The 18603-nt window shown below is 44.6% G+C and overlaps 1 protein-coding gene across 1 annotated transcript; it reads right to left on the bottom strand.

The window, feature by feature from the left end:
- Window positions 1-4210: 4210 nt before the first annotated feature.
- On the bottom strand, window positions 4211-18284 carry HNRNPU (heterogeneous nuclear ribonucleoprotein U). Its single transcript, XM_035321683.1, has 14 exons — window positions 17287-18284; window positions 16977-17088; window positions 16778-16851; window positions 14324-14463; window positions 12729-12828; window positions 11556-11668; window positions 10860-11123; window positions 10519-10638; window positions 9914-10042; window positions 9374-9542; window positions 8601-8840; window positions 7929-8131; window positions 6559-6630; window positions 4211-6178 (listed from the first exon to the last, which is right to left on the bottom strand). The coding sequence occupies exons 1-14, from the start codon at window positions 18029-18031 to the stop codon at window positions 6125-6127; spliced, it is 2535 nt and encodes an 844-aa protein (XP_035177574.1). The 5' UTR covers window positions 18032-18284; the 3' UTR covers window positions 4211-6124.
- Between the last annotated feature and the right edge of the window lie 319 nt (window positions 18285-18603).

Raw genomic sequence — 18603 nt, 5'->3', positions numbered from 1 at the left:
CAGGCGGCTGACCAGCGCCCTGCAGAAACAGACAGTGCTTACAGTGGCCGCCCAGCTGAACGTGGGCCAGCAGAGTTCTCGCTGCGAACACGGCATGCCACAGGCTGGGCTGCGTCGGGGGGCATGTGGCCAACAAAGCAGCGGGAGAACTCATCCCCAGGACACCACACTGCGTGCAGCGTTGCTGTCCAGCTTTGGCCTCTTGGCCAACAGAGATGCTGAAAAGCTGTGGAGGGTCCTGTGAGGTGTTAGAGTGCACGTTCTCTGGAAAAAAGGGGGAAGGAGTTGGACTTGGTCTGAGGAGGAGCAGGCTATGGGGTGATAGATAATAAATAACTGCCTACAACGATCTGCAAGACAATTGCAAAGATGGATCCAAACCCCTCTTGGTAGTGGCAGATGATGTAGAGGGAGCAGTGACCACAGACTTGGGAGCTTCAGAGCAGGCATCTGAACAAACCTTTTCACCAGGAGGGCAGTGCAGCACCGGGATGGGCTGCCCAGGGAGGCATGCTTTCTGTCCTTGCAGGTTTTCAAGGCCCCGCTAGACAAAGCCCTGCTGGCCCAGCTGAGCACTAGTGCCAGTCCTGCTTCAGGTGGGAGGCTGGGCTACACCTCCAGAGAGCCCCCGTGAGCCACATCACTGCGATTTGGTGACTTAATGAGAGATGGAGGACCCACAAAGTGGTGCAGAAGACCACCCACCCAAACAATGCCCTATTTAGGTTTCAGAGCATTAAATCCCCAGCGCTCCCTGGCTGTGTTGGAGGCCCCAGCACACTGCAGGTACTGATGGCAGGGAGCATGCAGCAGAGAGGCCAAGTGTGTGCGGTGCAGGTGTGAGACTGGGCTTTGGGTGCGTAGCTCTGCTGCTCACAGCCCACATGTGATGCTGTGCGTGGATCCCCCCCCCAACTCAGCTGTTTCTGAGTCTGGCTTCTTTCTCAGCGTGTGAACAACCTGCAAGTATTTATTCTTTCAGAAAAAAAAATATTAAAAGTCCCTCCAAGAAGACTTAGTACTTTCCTCTCCCCCCTCCTCTACTACCTTCTTACCACAAAGGCAAAAGTCCTTTTATAGCACAAGGGCTTATCTTATCAGCTTGCTCAACAGCCCCACAGAGCTGAAAGTTCAGCAGAGCCCAAACATAGCTCCAGCCTGTGTCACAAAAAGAAAAAAAAAAAAAAAAAGAAAAGAAAAGAATCAAGTCCTTTGTGTGTCTCTCACCTTGTAAACAATTACTGGTACTTGAAGCATCCAGGCACAACCGGGCAATTCTTCCAGGGAGTGCTCAGTACTGCTGAGCCTTTTTATTTTAAACCTGCTTCAGGCACCCGCACCATTTCAGAGCCAGTGCTCCCCTCGAGCACACAGCTCCCCCCCAGCGCAAGTCAGTTTGTTGGGAGAAAACCTCCTGAGCAGAGCCAGAAGAGTTAATGTAGGTGAATGTGGCGGAAGCTAAGGCCTCGTTCAGACCAGAAAATGCGTACTTGCGTTTTTCTGCCACGTCAGTTATCACAGGTGTCCCAGTAAGCAGCAATACTAATCTGCTGCTGCTGAGGCAGAAGGTCCAGCATCGTTATTTTGTGTAAATTGCATCTTCCCTTGACTGCTGCGTCATGAAACTTCTCTAAGTGTGAAAACGTTTGGCTGAGGTCTCTTACCCCTAGTTTCAGTTTCAGTAACTTTTAGGACCAAAATGATTCTGCAAAGGTTGTTTACTAAAACATGAAACAGAACAAAAACAAAAGCTTGCTCTGAGGTGAGGCTGGTACGGAAGGCCCAATGGCAGTGAGCCAAGCATTAGGAATTGTACTGCAAGTTTTCCACATTTGCCTTTGTTTTCTTCTCTTTTGAAGTTTACAACATGTTAAGTGTTTAGTATTTTTGTTGTTGTTGTTAAGCTACCACTGAGTTTATGTGGCTATTTACTCCTTGCTGAATCTTCCTGCCGCTCCCAGCACTGGCAGAAAGACAAACGGAGGCGAGTCCCATCCAGACCAACTGCTGGCCAAGTCCTGACTTCAGCTGACTGATTCCCTGACTGCCAGCTCCCAGAGCGCCGCTGCACTGGAGGAGGCACCTCAGTGTGCACGCACTCTTCTGCTAGTAAAATACAGAGGCCTCCTTCCCCCTCCACCCCAACGCAGTCACTGTGTCTAGGAGTAGGTGAGCTCTGCATGACAAGGGGCGCTGCTCTAACTTCACAACGGGTCTGTTAACGCTTGAGTTGTAAAGCTGCCCTTCTAAAATTCTGCTTCCCTTGCAGTGGCTTTTTGTGACATCCTTCAGCTGTCCCCATCCTCTGCAGTGTTTCAGGCTGAAGCTCTCCAAGCTGTAGTACAGGACCACAGCATATGCACACTTCTTCACTTCTGAGTCTCCAATTTGGCAGCTGAACATCTGCAGAGGTATTAAAGCACCTCACATCTGTAACTGAGCTCCATTTCTTGGGGCTTAGTCTGAAGCTGCACTTTTAGAAAGCATCAGCCTAGTTTTCCAAAAGGTCACGGACAGAGAAACCTCCACATCTTAGAAGATGAGTTCACCAGCTGTTTACATTAAAAACATAGCGTTGTAGTAAGAGGTTCGGACAAACTAGTGGCTTATACCACTAAGGTTTGTTTTGTTTTGTTTTGTTTTCAATCCAAGTGGCATGGGCTGCTGGTTTCATCGCTCCCACTGTCAGAAAGATTGGGCAGTATTGAGGGAGAAGAGCAGTTTCTGATGGTTACAGCTGATCAGGAATTGTTCTGCAGTAGGCACCCAAAGGAACTTGTCCTGTGTGGAGGTGCCACATGCATGGATGATGACATGCACATGTGCTAGCCAGCAACACTGCTCAGGACTTCCCGCGCAGCCCAGCAGTGTGACACCAAGAAAGGCCAGTTTGTTATGGCAGAGCCTGGCTTTGAGGACAGGGATCTCATAAGGCACCCCACAACGAAAGCCAAACCCCAACATCCCACAGGAAAGTCTGTTTTCAGACACCTGAGTGCTTTGGGGTGGGCCCAATATGCACAGAGCCCCAGGGACACAGCCCCTTGCCCACACCAGCCCGTCAGGAAGGACCCGCACTCACCCTGTGACACCCCACTGACTGCTACCAGCAAGGGCAGAAAGGCCACGAGCACTTAGGTTTGCTTTTGAAATGGGAACTACCTGCCCCCCTACCCAGCACTGACCTGCCGTCGGCGCAGCCAGGTGCGCACGGCCCCATCCCATAAGGCAGGGCAGCTGCAGCAGGAGGTGCAGGCAGCTTCACCAGGCGCTACAGCTGCTAACACGAGCGCGGGCAGCATGTCCCAGCGCTGCTGCCACAACCCCAGGGCCGAAGCCCTGTAGATTTGAACAGCTTTTGGAGCCCCCCACGCCCCCACCCGCACCCTACGCTACATGCCACTACCATGTGCAGCGCCACTGCCAGCAGCACAGCTGCCGTGATCCGGGTGCTCTGCCTCGGGTAAACAAGTCCTTATAAGCTGCGAGAAGTTGCTCAACGTGACAGATAGCCCTGGCCTCCCATCTTGACAACATACAGCTGGGCTTCCCTTGCATTTGTGTAGCCACTAGCTTTCCCTTTTTTAACCCACACTTATTTAATACTAGTGATTGCCTAGCTAACAAGCCCTTTCCACATTCAAATAGATCCTTTTTTTAAGAATAATCGGAGCTAGGGTAACTTGAAGGCTTTTTCCTTCCTTGGTGAACCCAGGCTGAGGAAAGCCTTACCGAGTGAGGGTCTCTATCACGGTAGATTAAAGTATTTAGACTTTCTGAATTAAATGTACCTCCATGATGCTTAATGTTGGCACGTCTTGATTTCTGCATCTCAGAGCCCAGACAGCACATAGTGCTGAACTTAAAGCATCTTTTCCTCATGCAGGAGTACTACTACATACTATGGCCTCTGTACAGTGCTTAAAGCCCTTCCTCTCAGTTGTGGCATTATTCTTTAACACTGTTATGTTGAATAGAAAACAAAACATCCCAGACTTTTGAATTAAAATACAAACTTTACAACCACATAGTAAGCGTAGGCTCTTATATTTAAGACTATATAATTCTATAGAGTACCAAAATAAGCAAAGGATCAGCACTCCATACAAAGTGTTAGGTTCTTAGGAGGAAGGTAGAGGGGACATGGAATTTAATTACACTAATGTTGTTTTTGTCTAAAGAAAATTCCATTTCAGCAAGAACAGTTGGGTTTATATTTCCCATATTTCTAGTTCATTAAATAATGCTTCTTTAAAGACGATTTACATTTTTCTTGTTCAAAGTAAAGGGAGGATTTAAAGCAGTATTAACAAGGAGGTGGTGCTGTTAATGTTTAATGTCAATATGCAATGTCATCTGCTATAAAGGCTAGAAGAGCAACACAACTTTATCTGCACTTCCAAAGACTGTAAGAAATTGACTAACATTGGAGGAAAGGTGCAAGCACACTACACTGCCTCTAGGCCTACGCTGCTGCTGGAAAGCCTCTGCTAGAGCTCGGCACACCGCTCCCACCTCCCCGCTGCTGGCACTAATGCCTTCACATGTATACTGTCAGTCCAATTCACAACTGTTGTCTCTTCCCTGGCGCTAGGATGCAAGTAAATCATTAGCTAACATTACCACTGCAGCATTACAAAAGCGCAAGTCTGAGCAAAAATAGCAATTAAAACAAATTGAAGCACTCTGTTCCAACTCCGGGTTTCGTTCTGTGACAGCCCTCCTTCTGTCCTATTCCCGGGGCGGTTTCTTCCCCCACTCCTTCCCTGGCTTCTATTTTACAATAAATAGATTTAAGTGGATTTACATGATGCAAGTGCAACTCAAGACTTTTGCCCTACACACATAACCATGTTAAATTGTGAGATTATACATGTGATACATCTCTAACAGAGCAACCACCAGTTTAGGTTTGTAAAGAAACAGAAGTTATTTCAGCATGTACACAGTAATGAGTTTAGAACTGTCCAACATCAGCACTTCCATACATTCTCTTCCTCTTTATAGCCTTAAAGGGATTTTAGACCTTGATGGCGACAATCCCAAAACAAGAGTAAAATGAATTTATTTTATTGCAAACAAACGTCTAGAGTTAAATTTCTCCACCCACTTTCTTTAAAGAGAAAAAGGAATCAGCAGGCTACGGAGATACACCCATTTGAGAATTGACATGATTAAAAATTAGATATAAAATGGGTGACTCACAGTTTCATTAGCTTACAAAATGGTGGAGTAACTACTACAAGCACACTAGGTATACAGTATTTTGTGGGGAAAGTTATACAGACACACAGCTAACTTCATATAGATCCCATTAGACAACTGGATTTACAACAAGTTTTGTTTAATAAGAAATGGGCAAAGCCAGCTTCTTTTCAGAATCAAAATGCAGAACAAATGGAAAAGAAATTATGGTGGTGTACCTTCACAAGTTTGAGCCTCCACAAGTAACGCAACCCAAGTTTTACAACTTTAAGAGCTTCTACATACACTCCACCTTCCCTATTTAGCTCCAGGTTTCCTCTTTGCCCCCAACATCTTATTGAGCTCCAAATGTTACAAAAGAAGTCCTAGTTATTGCCAGAAACTTTTACCTGCCCCTCCTCCCCTCCCCACCCTGAAGCTTTATAGAGAGGATGGAGTGTAATACGGAGCTTTACAGTATCTCATGGCGTTTGTGAGGGCTACTCAGGAGCCTCCACATAAATCTGGTTGCTAACATTTCGATCGTATTGTGACATGACTCACGACTGTTTCTTAGAAATCGGGGAATGGGGAAAAAGGAGAAAATTCTTTAATAAAAAGACACCAGGTACAAAGCAACGTTTTACTTTTGTTGTGGTAAAAAAAAAGTCACATTTTACAGATAAAATGTAGAACCCTGAAATACTGACACATTCTCTTATCGTGCACAATGCTGAGGTTCTCTTACGAATCACTTTAAAACTGCAATTAAAAATGTACAAAAAAAGAAAAGAAAAAAATCAACCCACAAAGCTTCTAAAAAAGGAACCCGCAGGCACTTCCTCTTGTGGAATGTTTAAAAAGTTAGCCTACTAAAGAAAACAGTCGACTTCTTGTGAAGGTTTTGGAGAAATATGTATCAGTTCATTTATTTGGGTATTCAATAGTATCCTTGGTGATAATGCTGACTCCATGGCTTCTGACCCCAGAATTGCTGCAATAAATGGATAGATAGTTAACTTTAACATAACACCTTACAGAAGCAACATCTTTAACAAACATGCCGTTCTCCTGATTCAAGTCCTCTCAAACAGCTGCCAATTCCTAAAGAACTGAAGACACTGAAGTGCACTTCACAGCAGCAATGTGAAGCCAAATACTTTGTACCATTAAGACCAATAAGCCACGGCTGATATTTGATACATCAAGACAGATTAAGCTTTGCAGAAAAAACTATTTATAGCAATATTACCTGGCATTAGAAGATTATGCCGTCCAGTTCTGATCAGAAGTACACATGTAACTATTTCAGACAGCATTTTTGAACACTCAATTTACAATCAGTGAAAAGGAACAAGTTTAGTTATTACTTACACCCTGCTGCCACTGGTTGTAGCCCTGAGATTGGTTTTTGTAGCCACGATTATTTCCCCTTCCTCTGAAGTTCTGAAAGAGGACAACAGTTTTGAACTACTACATCTGCACAGATTTTTCAGAAATACACCCCTACCCAGTCTTTCTATTGCCACCAGAAGATCACATACCATACATCATCTCCCAAACACAAGGAACCAGGTCTAGGTTGAAGAATTAAAACAAAAATAATGCCAAAAGCCCCCTCCAAGCAACTGCTTTTTGAAACATGGGGCAAAACCACCTGAACTAATAAGCCAGCTCTAACTATTGTTCCCAATGGTCTGGAAAGCTGGCTAATCCAGTTTTGACTCACCCTATTTCCAGCTGCTAAACTGCACCAGGACAACTAAAAATACTAGAGCTTGCCTATTTTTAGTTAGGAAAGGCTGTAGTTGTTGCAAGGATGTTATCTGATCAGACAAAAGGATACGGGTCATACAACTGAAAATAGTTCGTCCCCAGAACTTTACATAAAAGCTATGGTACAAAAGAGACCCTTATACCAGTAGATAAAACACAGCATTTTCCCCATTTGTTAGCATTAGACAAACCAAATCCATGTTTACTAGCTTGGGCTCCATCTGCTGGCTCTTCACTAATCAAAGTTATGTTTTCAAATACTTTCACTGATATTCCATCAGTTAAGACGGAGGCTGGCACGTCTTTAATAGGTGTTTGACATCAGACACCAAAACAGACTCTCTCCAGGGCTATTTCCAGAAAGTTCTAAATGCTCCTTGCTTTACTTTCAACTTGAAGATACACCTTGACCCTAGGGCCAAACAACGGTTATTGCTACTGGGGGTCAGGTGGGGACTTGTAGGGGAGGGAAGAAGCAATAATAAAATATACCAAGTTTCATGCACAATGTCAAGTTACAGAAATACTTTTTAAACCTATTCTTTCTTACATAGGCATCTGCACACCTTGTGTGGCAGAACAAGCAGTGCCCAGTTCCATTTCAACTGAAGGTGCAGAACTAAGCCAAACCCGAGTGTTTGCATCCTACATCAACTGCAAGAGGCAACTCTTGTCTGCCAGAGCACCCAGACCCAGGAGCTGCTACAATGGAACCCAAGCCCTAAAAACATTCAACTTAATGGAACTGAGGTACAGTCTTACCAAGAAACCACTGCATCAGTGTTAGAGTTTCTTAGACAAATGTTTAGAGCTCTAGGCATGTGCACAAAACTAGAGGCTAGACCTTTTACTGTGGAATTAGTGGACCACAACAACCAAGTTTGCTACAATGCACAGCTACCAAGCCTTTCACACAGCGCTGTCCACAGCACTGCCCAGCGACTGTTAAGCCCTCCCCAAAGCATTACCTGGTTGTAGTTTCCCCTGTTGGGCATTCCACCTCTGTTATAGTTCCCTCTGTTTGAGTAGCCACCTCTGCTTGGAAAGACAGGGCCACGAGGATACGGGTAGCCAATTGCACCGCTGCTGCCACCGCCGCCGCCACCACCTCCGCCACCTCGCTGAGGCATGTTGCCTCCCCTCCGGTTGTATCCGCCACGATTGCCAGGGACTGCAGGGAGAAAGATCAAGTCACTTACTCAGATCAAGTCACTGTTAGGTTTTCAGTATTTCTTATGGAAAGATTATTGTTCGAATAACACAATGTTATAGAAATATGTAGACAAGTTCAGTAAAGATTTCAATGAAAAGACTTCAAGTCACTTGGTCACAATAAAAAAATATATAAGCATAAAACCCCTCTAATTAGGGTCTCATGCACAAGCAAACACTAAACCTACAATAGGGACTTGCAAACTGTCTCTCAAACCACATGAATAGCATTAAAAGCGAGGATCATCATCAAAATCCTGGATGAAGTTGTAAAATTAACTTTGCACTAAATGTCAGGGTATTAAAAACTTCCTCGAGTTGAAATCAAGCTTACCACCACACAGTAACTGCAAATGAAGTACCACACAACAGTTTTTTTGCATAGCTGGTACAATCTCCAGAATTTACAGGCTTATTTCTAGGCTCACCTCCTCCTCTGAAGTTGCCACGCATGTTGAATCCTCCACGTCCCCTCTGACCTCTATTAAACTGATTTTTATTGCTCTTCTTGTTTTTCTTTGAGCCAGTGTTCTGTTTCTTTTCTGGCGGAAGAGACTTCTTACTTTCTTCTTTATATTGTTCCAAGAGCTTCTGAGCTTCTTCTTTTTGCAACTCTACATAGATTATTTCATCAAAACATTCTGCTACCTCTGGCAGTGTGAAGTTCCCTATAATTGCAAAAACACTGAGTATTCAGCATCTCCATTCAGCTACAATTCAAGCTGTATTTAACCACCTTTCTCCCATTCTGCCTCCCACCCCTTGCATTCCCTCAGCGTAGGGACAAGATTAAGTAATTTGAGCATTTTAGGTATGTAAGAGTGACAAAAGAAATACACGGGTCTCCATGGAGTTGCCAGTACTGTTCCAAACCTTGAAAGCATTCTGCCTGTATCTTTTTTTTTCTTTTATAAGCCTCCACTCAGAACACCAGTTTCTGCCAAATATGTCACTTAAATAGGGCACTTTATGCCAAGACAGCTTTGTGCATCTGCATGAAGCATATCAGCATAAATGAGTAGTGTTAAGGACTGCAGCAGAGGGAACACAATATAGTGTTGTCCTACAAGTTACAATAGTCTTCCAGTTTTGTTTAAGTACAACTGTTTAAGATAACGTGAATTTTTAGATTTCAGGTTTACTTAATCCTTTAAGCAGATACTCAGCATCCTAAAACACAGTATAGGATTATGTTCCATGCCTTTCATTTTGAGAACTGCATGCTCTGGAAGATCTTTTCCCTCCACCTCTGCCTTCTTTTGTGTTCTTTGCTTGTAGTCTTCATCTTTTGGGCAAACAACAACTGCTTTGCGCTGGAAGCCTGCAAACAGGCACATTTTTCTCCTCTGCGCAGCTGCAGACACATTTGTCTGAAAAAAATGCAGTAACTTACTACACGTAGCTGTCATTGTAAGAGTTAAGGAAGTCAACTTATGGTGTATAGACTTCACCTCTACAAGAGCTTGCAATGAAGTTTACATATAACTGGACATAAAGATGCTGCATAATGCAAAGTTACGAGCTCATATCCAAGTGTTACAACACTATGCCTCCCACATCCCATAAATCCAGAGAAGTTCACACAAGCATTTGTAGCAGTATCTCAACTTTGTGCCCCCGGAACCAGCATTAAGTCAGTTAAGTGCAACAACTGCTATTACAACATAACTTTAATCCCATTTAACTACTACACTAGAGCCTATAACAAAATTCCAGAACAATTTTTTACTGAAGTTTCTACCTGATCCAAAATGAAATTCCGCTTCTTACGAGCTGCAATCTCAATGAACTTTCCAAGACACTGTGGAGCTCTCTGCAACAGTGTGTTAAGTTTTCCGGTGTCTGCCATCTGACGCTTAAAACCTGCAACCTACAGAGATTTCCCAGAGTTAAAGTAGTCCTTACATGCATGGTTCACATTTTGTTTTACTCAGTGCTGTTCTCATCTGGCCTCAAAGGTTATTAAGGCCACAGCTACAAACTCATAACTGAAATTCCCAAAGTCTTCATAAGCTGCTGTACAGCTTTATAAACAAAGAATCTAGGTGAATCAATGCAGCTGAATGTAATGCATACTCATCACCTTCAAAAAGCTGCATATTCTGAGGACGATGACAAATAAATAGAAATACTTAAACTTCTTATACAGTACAACAACAGTAAAAAAGATTCAGAATCCTGCTGAGAAGTAGCTCAGCAAGACAAAAGACTTAGTGGTCACTATCAGTAACAAACATCTGCTTCTTTAATTGCTTAGATCCAACAGAATCCCCTGGCAGCCAAAGACCTTGGATTTACAACAAACCTTTAACATACCAACATACAAAAGGTTGTATTATCACTTACCATCATTTTGTCCATAATAGTATTTGTCCCAAGAATGTTGTATTTCCCAGGATTTGCTGCTGCATGTTTAGTGACCCATGTAGTCTTGCCAGCTCCAGGCAAGCCAATCATCATCACCACCTATTACGACAGGTTCTATATTTGAGATACTACTTCACAGATCTTTAATATGCAACTAAGACTATCAAGTGTAATGGAAATTGAGTAGGGGTAAGAGTCATGGGATACCAAGTATTAATGTCTCCAAACAAAAAGGGAAAATTTATATTATAGTATATTTGAACTCCACCTCTTCTGTTCATCTCTGCCTCACCAACTTTGAGATAAAACAAGAAACTTACCTCACAATCTTTCTTTTGCTCAGGCCCCTTTGGTCCTCGGACCCTGTCCTCAAGGGGGACCTTCTGGATGAAGGTGTACTCTTCAGGTACAGGAAAGTAAGGTTCCTCCTTCTGACCAAAGTTGAACTCAACCGCACAGTTATGGCAAAGAACATGTGGGAAGAGTGGGCGCCCATCAAGAGCTTCCTTACTGATTTTGAATGCAACACCAAGCTCTTGTCCATTCTTCGAATATGAGAGTTCCACTTCATCACCATCAAAGTTCTGTTTTGCAGACAAAGCATTAGTTTGCACAGATACCTATCACGTTGTACAAGCCACATTAGTCATTTCACTATACTAGTTACATTCACTTAAGCTGTATAACCACTTATATCACGAAGTAAATCCTTAAAGGCTTTCTCTCTTAAAGTGATCAAATTGATCATGATCTCTTATATTGATCGTTTCCTCTTAAAATGATCTTAACATCTGAGTATTTAAAGCCTTAGAAGACATGGCCTGTGAATATGAAGAAAATTCAGAGCAGCAACTGTTGACTATACATGCTATCTCTACACCTCCTCCCTGTATGTTAAGCAACTTGTCTTGTTGTCTTGCTCCAAGTTTTTTGGAATTTCATTTACTGCTTCCCACAAAGCAGCCTGAAAATGCAAGGATGTTTTTCCTCAAGAGAAAATTTAAGAGAAAACTTACAGCAAAACATCCAATCACATCATTTTCATCAAACTTCTCACCAAAGTCTTCAGTCTCACAATTGCATGTCTTTATTCCTTTTAGAGAATATCCATAAGAAAACTCTTCTTCACCTGAAGAAGAAATTTAAACTTATTAACATGCATTTTTACCTAGCTGTTTAGAAATGCAGTTACTTTATAGCTACTTAAATCAACTGTTTTTCAGGATGTTTTTAACTGATGCTAAAACAAGCTATGACCCCCAAAAGAGCTACAGCTCGTTCTTGCATTTAAGTACTCAACACTCTCAATTTAAGATTGAACAGCACCATTTCCCCCACCCTTGTCTTAAGAGCCTTATGCTACTGGTTCCACATTCATGTTAACGAAGTTGAAACACTGAAGACACGAGTAAGTATTTTTAAACTCTGAAGACTTGTTTATGCACCAGTATACCTGTAATGCAGCTGGTCACAAAGGCTTTCTGAATTAAGTCTCCAGTAGCACTTACCCCTCCCCATTTTAAAGGGAGTTTAGCAGACATTCAGCCTATGGGACAGCTGAGGATGAAGCTGCAAGGAACAAGCTAACAGCAAATGTCAAACACAAGAACTCAGGTGGAACTTAAGTACTTCAGTAACTAGAAAGCCGCTGCTAGGAGAATATCCCTACTCATACGCACTTCCCACAGACATATCTCAGCAGCAGGTGTTAGTTAAAATACCATAATTATCTGTTCCCATTTATCTCATTAAGTTGATCGTTGTTCTAGCTACTTTTAGAAATGAGAATTCTTCCTTCACTCCAAAAGAATAATGCAATCATGTAGCCTTATACATCTTTCTCTTAAATAAAAAGAGAAAAAATAATCTTTATGACATTACATGAAAAGGAGATGTTTAACTTTGTCAGGTCTCCAGGAATGTTCTAACAACCCACACTTGACCACTGAAAAAATTAAACCATATCCTCCTATATAAGCCTGAATACTTGACCTTGTTTGGTCCTGGTAATAAACTTTCTCCCACAACGCTCAGAATGCCTCAAACTGAGACCACTTTTCAGAATACATGGATTAAAGTCACTAAGCTTTTCCTATCCAGTTAAGAAAAAAGAAAAAAAAAGACTACAGATTTTACAGATTTCAACCACATACGCAATACAGAGAAGTAACCAAACGTTTAAGTCTTACCCAGCAACATTCCACTTGTGTTCAGTGACCAGCCAACTCGCACTTCATGTATGTCAATGTCTTTTGTATACAGGTGTTTAACAGGAATCTTTTCTGTAACCTATTTTAATTCATTAAAAAAGTTATGCAGTACTTTTAAAAAACACCAACAAAATGGAAACAATGCAAACATCCAGAAGTTTTATACTTTGGTTAAATCTTGGCCTAGTCTGAATAAACATCTACAAAAATGAGGTGTCTAAGTCTGTGAAAACACAAACCAATTGCTAAACACTCCCATCTCTCGCTTGATGTAGATGCAAGATAACATATACACCTTCAGAGATTTTATTCATAGCAGTCCCTCTTAGCAGCCAAAAACCTGAATCCTTGACACTGTATTAAAATTGCAGTCTACAAAAATTTATGTAATTTAAAAGAAAAAAGGCCATAACTTTGGGATTAACATAAAATTACTTTGCCAATACAGTGTGGTATTAGATGAAAACAGTTTTCTAGATAAATGTGGAGAAATATTACACTCATCCCTTTCCACAGTAAACAGAGCTATTGGGCACGTTGCCAGCTTCCAAACAAATAACTAGAATCAAAAATCCCACCCGAAGGTACTGCATTCTATGGGCAACCAGCTATTTTTATTTTGGTGAAATAAATTTCACCAAATTGAGTGGAAAAACAAACCACCAGTTTCCACAAATATTTGAGTCAAGTAACCAAGGTGAAACCTTAACCAAGCTGATTTAGAAGTGAGCAGGGCAATAAGCAGTGACACCAGTTACGCTTCATTATCCTTCCAAAGTTATAAGCACCAACAGGCACAGAAATCACTCAGTGCAATAGCACAGAGAAGGGGATCACTACCCAGTCCTCATGGTAGCAGTTAAGATTTGCAAGTACTGGAGGAAGAGAAAGTAAGTGTGTATACACGTATCATATGCAAGCAAGGCTTTAACATCACTAAGACTCCAAATCAAGGTTTGTGCATCTTGCTTTTCTTACCAGGTTGGAGAAGTCTGTTTACTGTAAGGCTGGAAGCTTTTCCATTCTTACCCTTGAAGGCAACTCTTGCTCTCAAAATTGAAATGCCCAGCTAATTACTCACATTCATTGTGTACACAACCCAGAATCATTCGGGTTGGAAGGAACCTCTGGAGGTCATCTAACCAACTTCCTGGTGTAAGTGGAGGTTTGTAGGTTTTTTTTTTGTTGTTGTTAAATCCAAGTTTTCTGTAATCTTCAGAAAACATAGGCAAACTTCTGACTTGGGTCTTAAGTCTTTAAGTTTTGATGCATAAGGTGCAAAGTAAAATTCTTGGTTCAAAACTAAAACCAGAGGTTACACATTCAGGTCAAGCACAACTTTTTTTTTTTTAAGGAAGTCCTTCAGAAGAGGAAGCAGTTTTGCAAATTAAGTCATCTTCTATTGACAACCATTTCACAGGCTCATGACAATGATTTCAGAAAGCTCTTAAGCTCTCTTCACCTGAATTAGTTCCAACAAAGTAAAAAGAGGACTGAAAGAATAGAAAGTATAAACACTATTATTGTATTTAACTTCTTAAAACAGTCTCCCACAGAATATCAGTCTAACTCACCTTCATCTCAAAGCAGACTTTGCCTTTCGAAACTCCATAGGAGGCTCTCCCACCAGCCCAAAGGAAAGCAAAGCTTTCCATGGTCAGTGAGGAAGCACTAAACCGGTCTCTTGAGATTTTAAAATGCAGGTCACAGTTATCTGTTAACAAAAATCATTGTTTACTTTACTAATAAAGCAGAACTCTCAAATTTTATGCATTAAAGGGAATTTCAGCTTTCACAAGTAGAAATCTCCACTGATTTTAAGACAAATAGCTGGCATTTGGCAACTGTTCACCATCTTTCAGGAAAAGAAATGAATACCCGCCTAATGCTGCAGTCTGAATTTCAGCCAAAACCCCTGGGAAACCTAGCTAACAAACAAATGTGATTTTTAAGGTACTACCGTGCTCTGCCACCAAATCCCCACTGTTTTGTCCTTGCTCATTGAGTTATTTGCTAGGCACCGTTTTGTGAAGTCTTATCCCTCATGCCCAAACTTAAGGGCAGCTATGTAGATAAGTACAAACACAAGTATTTTAATTATTTAAAGTAGTACCAATACAGTCCTTTAGCAAGTCCAATTAGATTAACCCAATTAAAATAAAGTCAGTCAAATGCCAATAGGTTAAGCATGCAGAATGTGGTGAGAGAACATTTCACTCAAGATACATCATCTGCAGTATGAATTCATCCATCATTCTAAGAGAACCCTAGGAACCTTACACAGAACCTTTGTTATGTGGCTATCTTCAGAGCTGCAGCACCAGCAAGTTTCTCATGTCCTAGTAGCTTTCAGAATGACAGTGCAGAACACTGAGGTGAGGGACATGGCACTTGAATTACCCAGAGCAAGGAATCCACGGAATGAACTCCAAACCTATTTGGTATTTGTAAGAAAGGTGTAAAATCAGGAAGCAGAGACTATCTTCTGCCCTAGTACAAAATCTGCATGGTACCTGAGCACATACACTAAAATGCAGTCTTCCCGGTATTACTGGTAATTCTCATGCACGAGATCTTGTTTTGTTTGCATAAAGCCATCTCTGGTTACAGCTACAGTGTTTGTGACTCAAGTGTTCTCATTAACACTTTTTTGTATTTTGTAATACTAATTTGTTGCATGAAAACCAAACAAAAGGAACATACAGTAGAAACCGGAAACCTATCTGTGTACGTTAATTTTAGAGCAACAATTGAGAATCAAGTAATAGCCTTCTTACGTGACAGGTGAAAAAAAGCACTTGACAGCACTAAACCTCTTATATCTGGATTGTTACAGTCTAGTAGAAGAGAGCCAAACTGCTACACAATTCAGTTTTGAAGACATGGTTGATTCTGCACTCCAGACAGCCTGTCAACACTTTTAAAATACAGTTCATCCAGTAACAAAGTTTTCTGCTAGGAATAATAATCTAATAATCAAAAGTAGCTAGTAGTCATTTACTGGGAGAATTACCAACTCCCGCAGAGATGGCTACTCACCAAGTTAGCAGCTACATGATAATCAGCTTGAAATTTAGTTACCAGAATGTCAAGGCTGGCACATTCAGCAATATACGTGGCTATAAACTAATGCATCCTTGCATTTTTAAGCATTTATCAGGAAGAAAAAATGTGAAACTGCTAGGAAGTATGTCATGCCAAATACAGGCAAAGCTTAGTGGTTCCCTTTCATGGCATTTTAAGAAGCCAACAAGTTAGTACATTGCCTAAGTTTAATTCTGTAGTAGGTCCTTATACTTACCCTCAAGAATGCAAATGTTTATCCTGGTCACAGACTATTAATCTTGCTGCTATTGTGATATACTGTCTTAAAATCCTCTTATCAGTATGTATTTGTCAATCTCTGTGCTCTTTGGAACAATTCTCTCTGGCACCCCATTTAAACAAATCACCTCCACACCAGACACAACACCTGGATTGCACGAATGCATCTTTTTTATTCCATAAGGCCTAAGTAATTTTGTTAAATTTATCAGAAGGAAGAAAAGTATGTGTTTATTTATCACTGATAAGCAAGTAGGGCCTCAGCAAACTGTGTGGGAAGCTTCATCTACAGATTTTACTACCCTAACTACGTATCATTGGTTCCTCCACTTCTTGAAGTCAATATTTAATGTGCCAGAGAACATTCCTCATACTGTTTCTAGTGTCATCTATACTCACTGTACACTCAGCCAACTTAGTTTATAGACTAGCTTGGTGTTTCAGTCAAGATTTCTTCAGGAAATTGGATGATGCCACAGATTCCATGGAAAAACCTCAACTTAGTACTGTTACTATAAAGACCCATGGGTCCTTTTTGTTGTTTTGTATGCTGAACAGGGGTGGAAAACATTTTTCAATTACATGGCCATATTGACAATACAAGTCAACAAATGTATTTGCCCTGCATTTCAGAAAGTGCAGTTTTAAGACTAAAACCCTAACCCTTTTGTCTTTCCAGACTTAAGGAAAGCATGGCTACTCACAAGTATCAAGACAAACTACTGTGTCGTCAAAATGCTCATCTTCTTCTTCAACAGGTGGCTGAGGGGACTTGGCCCTGAACAAAGAGAAGAAAGATTAAAGATGTATTTTTATATCGCGAGAGCGAATGTTGCTTGAGGTAGAGTGCACGTTACTTCTCCTAGCTCACAAGATGGTGCCCAGCACCGAGGCCCCATTTACCTGCTGTACTTGTTTTCCTCGATGTACTCGAAATACCCACGGCCATGGTCTTCCCGTGGTCTCTTCACGCCCCTCTTCTTCTCTCCGGGTTTCTGCTCCGCCTTGCCATCTCCTGTAAGGGAAGGGCCGCCGTTACCTACACCAAGGGCCCCTCTCACGGGGGACAAAGCCCCGGGAGGAGATTCCGGAGGCCGGGCGCCGAGTGAAGACGCACGGCGATGGGAGCAGCCCGCGGTGCCCCCCCCCCCCCCCCCCCCCCGTCCGTGAGGGGGGCTAACGGCCGCCCCCCCCTCCCGCCCCGCACACTCACCCCCGGCGCCCTGAGCCCCCGGGCGGCCGCCGCCGCCGCCGCCTTCCGCTTTCTTCTGCTGCTGCTGCTGCTTGGCGGGGCCCGCCGGGCCCGCCGAGGCCGCCGCTGGGGGGCCCGAGGCGCCGCCAGCGCTCTTGGCCGCGGGTTCCTTGGCGGCGCCGCGCGGCTGGAGGAGCGGCGGGGGCTGCTGCTGCTGCTGGGGCTGCGGCTGGGGCTGCTGCGGCTGCTGCTCGCCGTGCCCGTTAGCGTCGCCGGCCGCGGCCTCCTCCTCGTCGGCCAGCTCGTCCTCGCCCTCCTGGAAGCCCTGGTCGTCGCCGTTCTCGTCCTCCTCCTCCTCCTCTTCCTCCTCCTCGCCGCCCGCCTCCTCCTCCATCGGGCCGCCCCCGGCCCCCGCCCGCTCGCCGTTCTCCTCGCCCAGCTCCATGGCGTCGCCATCGGCCGCCTCCAGCCCTTCCTCGTCGTCGTCCTCCGCCGTGGAGGCCGCGGCCTGGTCGGGGCCTCCCGCCTGGCGGAGCTGCGCGGCGCCCCCGCCGCTCTCGGCCGCCTCCCCCTCCATGCTGCCGTTGCCAGGCTCGGCCGCGCTGCTGGCGGGGCCTCCCCCGCCGGCCTCCTCCTGGTCCAGCGCGGCCTGGAGCCGCTCCATGAGGTCGGCCTTGAGGCCCTTGTCGGAGAGGCGCCGCTTTTTCAGCTCCTCCTTCAGCTCCGACACCTTCAGCTTCTTCACGTTCACGGGCGAGCAGCTCATGGCGGCGGCGGCGGCTCGATCCCTGGGCGGCGCGCGGGCGGCTCTGGGCTCGGGCTGGCGGGCTCGGGCTGGCGGCGGCTGCTGCTGTGAGCCGAGGCCCCGGCGGCGGGCGGCGGTGGGTGGGTGGCGCGGCTGGGCTGCTTCGTGCGGCTGCGGCAGCTGCAGAGCGGACCCGCCTGGCGCCAAATCCTTTCACCGAGCTCGCGAGGGAGACGCGCCTCGCGGGGCCGAGCACGCAGCACTGCCCGCCCCGCCCCCGCGCACGTCGGCCCTCCCCCCCCCCCCCCCCCCCCCCAGCGCGGCCCCCCGCCCCCCCCCCCCCCGTCCCCCCCCCCCCCAGCGCCCCCGCGCCATGTTGTGCCGCCGAAGCAAGCCCCCTGCCGGTGCCCCCCGGGCAGCCCCCCCGGGGTAAACCCGGGGCTCTTGGCCGCCCCCACACGCAGGGCAGCTCCTTGGCTCGTAGCTCGCACCCCGCTCAGGCATGGCCTCAACAGGGCGCTGCGGAAGGGGGCTGAAAGCGAGGTTGCTCCCGGGAACAGCCGCCCGGGTCCAACCTCGTTAAAGCGGTTACG

This window comes from Oxyura jamaicensis, chromosome 3 (genome assembly GCF_011077185.1).
Source record: "Oxyura jamaicensis isolate SHBP4307 breed ruddy duck chromosome 3, BPBGC_Ojam_1.0, whole genome shotgun sequence".
NCBI classification, from domain to species: Eukaryota; Metazoa; Chordata; class Aves; order Anseriformes; family Anatidae; genus Oxyura; species Oxyura jamaicensis.
The sequence above is the reverse complement of the archived record's forward strand: the minus strand, read 5'-3'. Positions and strand labels throughout refer to the sequence as shown.

Excerpts from the sequence above, each read along its gene's own strand:
- HNRNPU (XM_035321683.1), bottom strand. The coding sequence starts at position 18,031 with ATGAGCTGCTCGCCCGTGAACGTGAAGAAGCTGAAGGTGTCGGAGCTG. Across the intron at positions 17,089-17,286 it reads GGGGGCTCAGGGCGCCGGGG|GAGATGGCAAGGCGGAGCAG; the intron begins GTGAGTGTGCGG and ends CTTCCCTTACAG. Across the intron at positions 10,639-10,859 it reads AGCAAAAGAAAGATTGTGAG|GTGGTGATGATGATTGGCTT; the intron begins GTAAGTTTCTTG and ends CTGTCGTAATAG.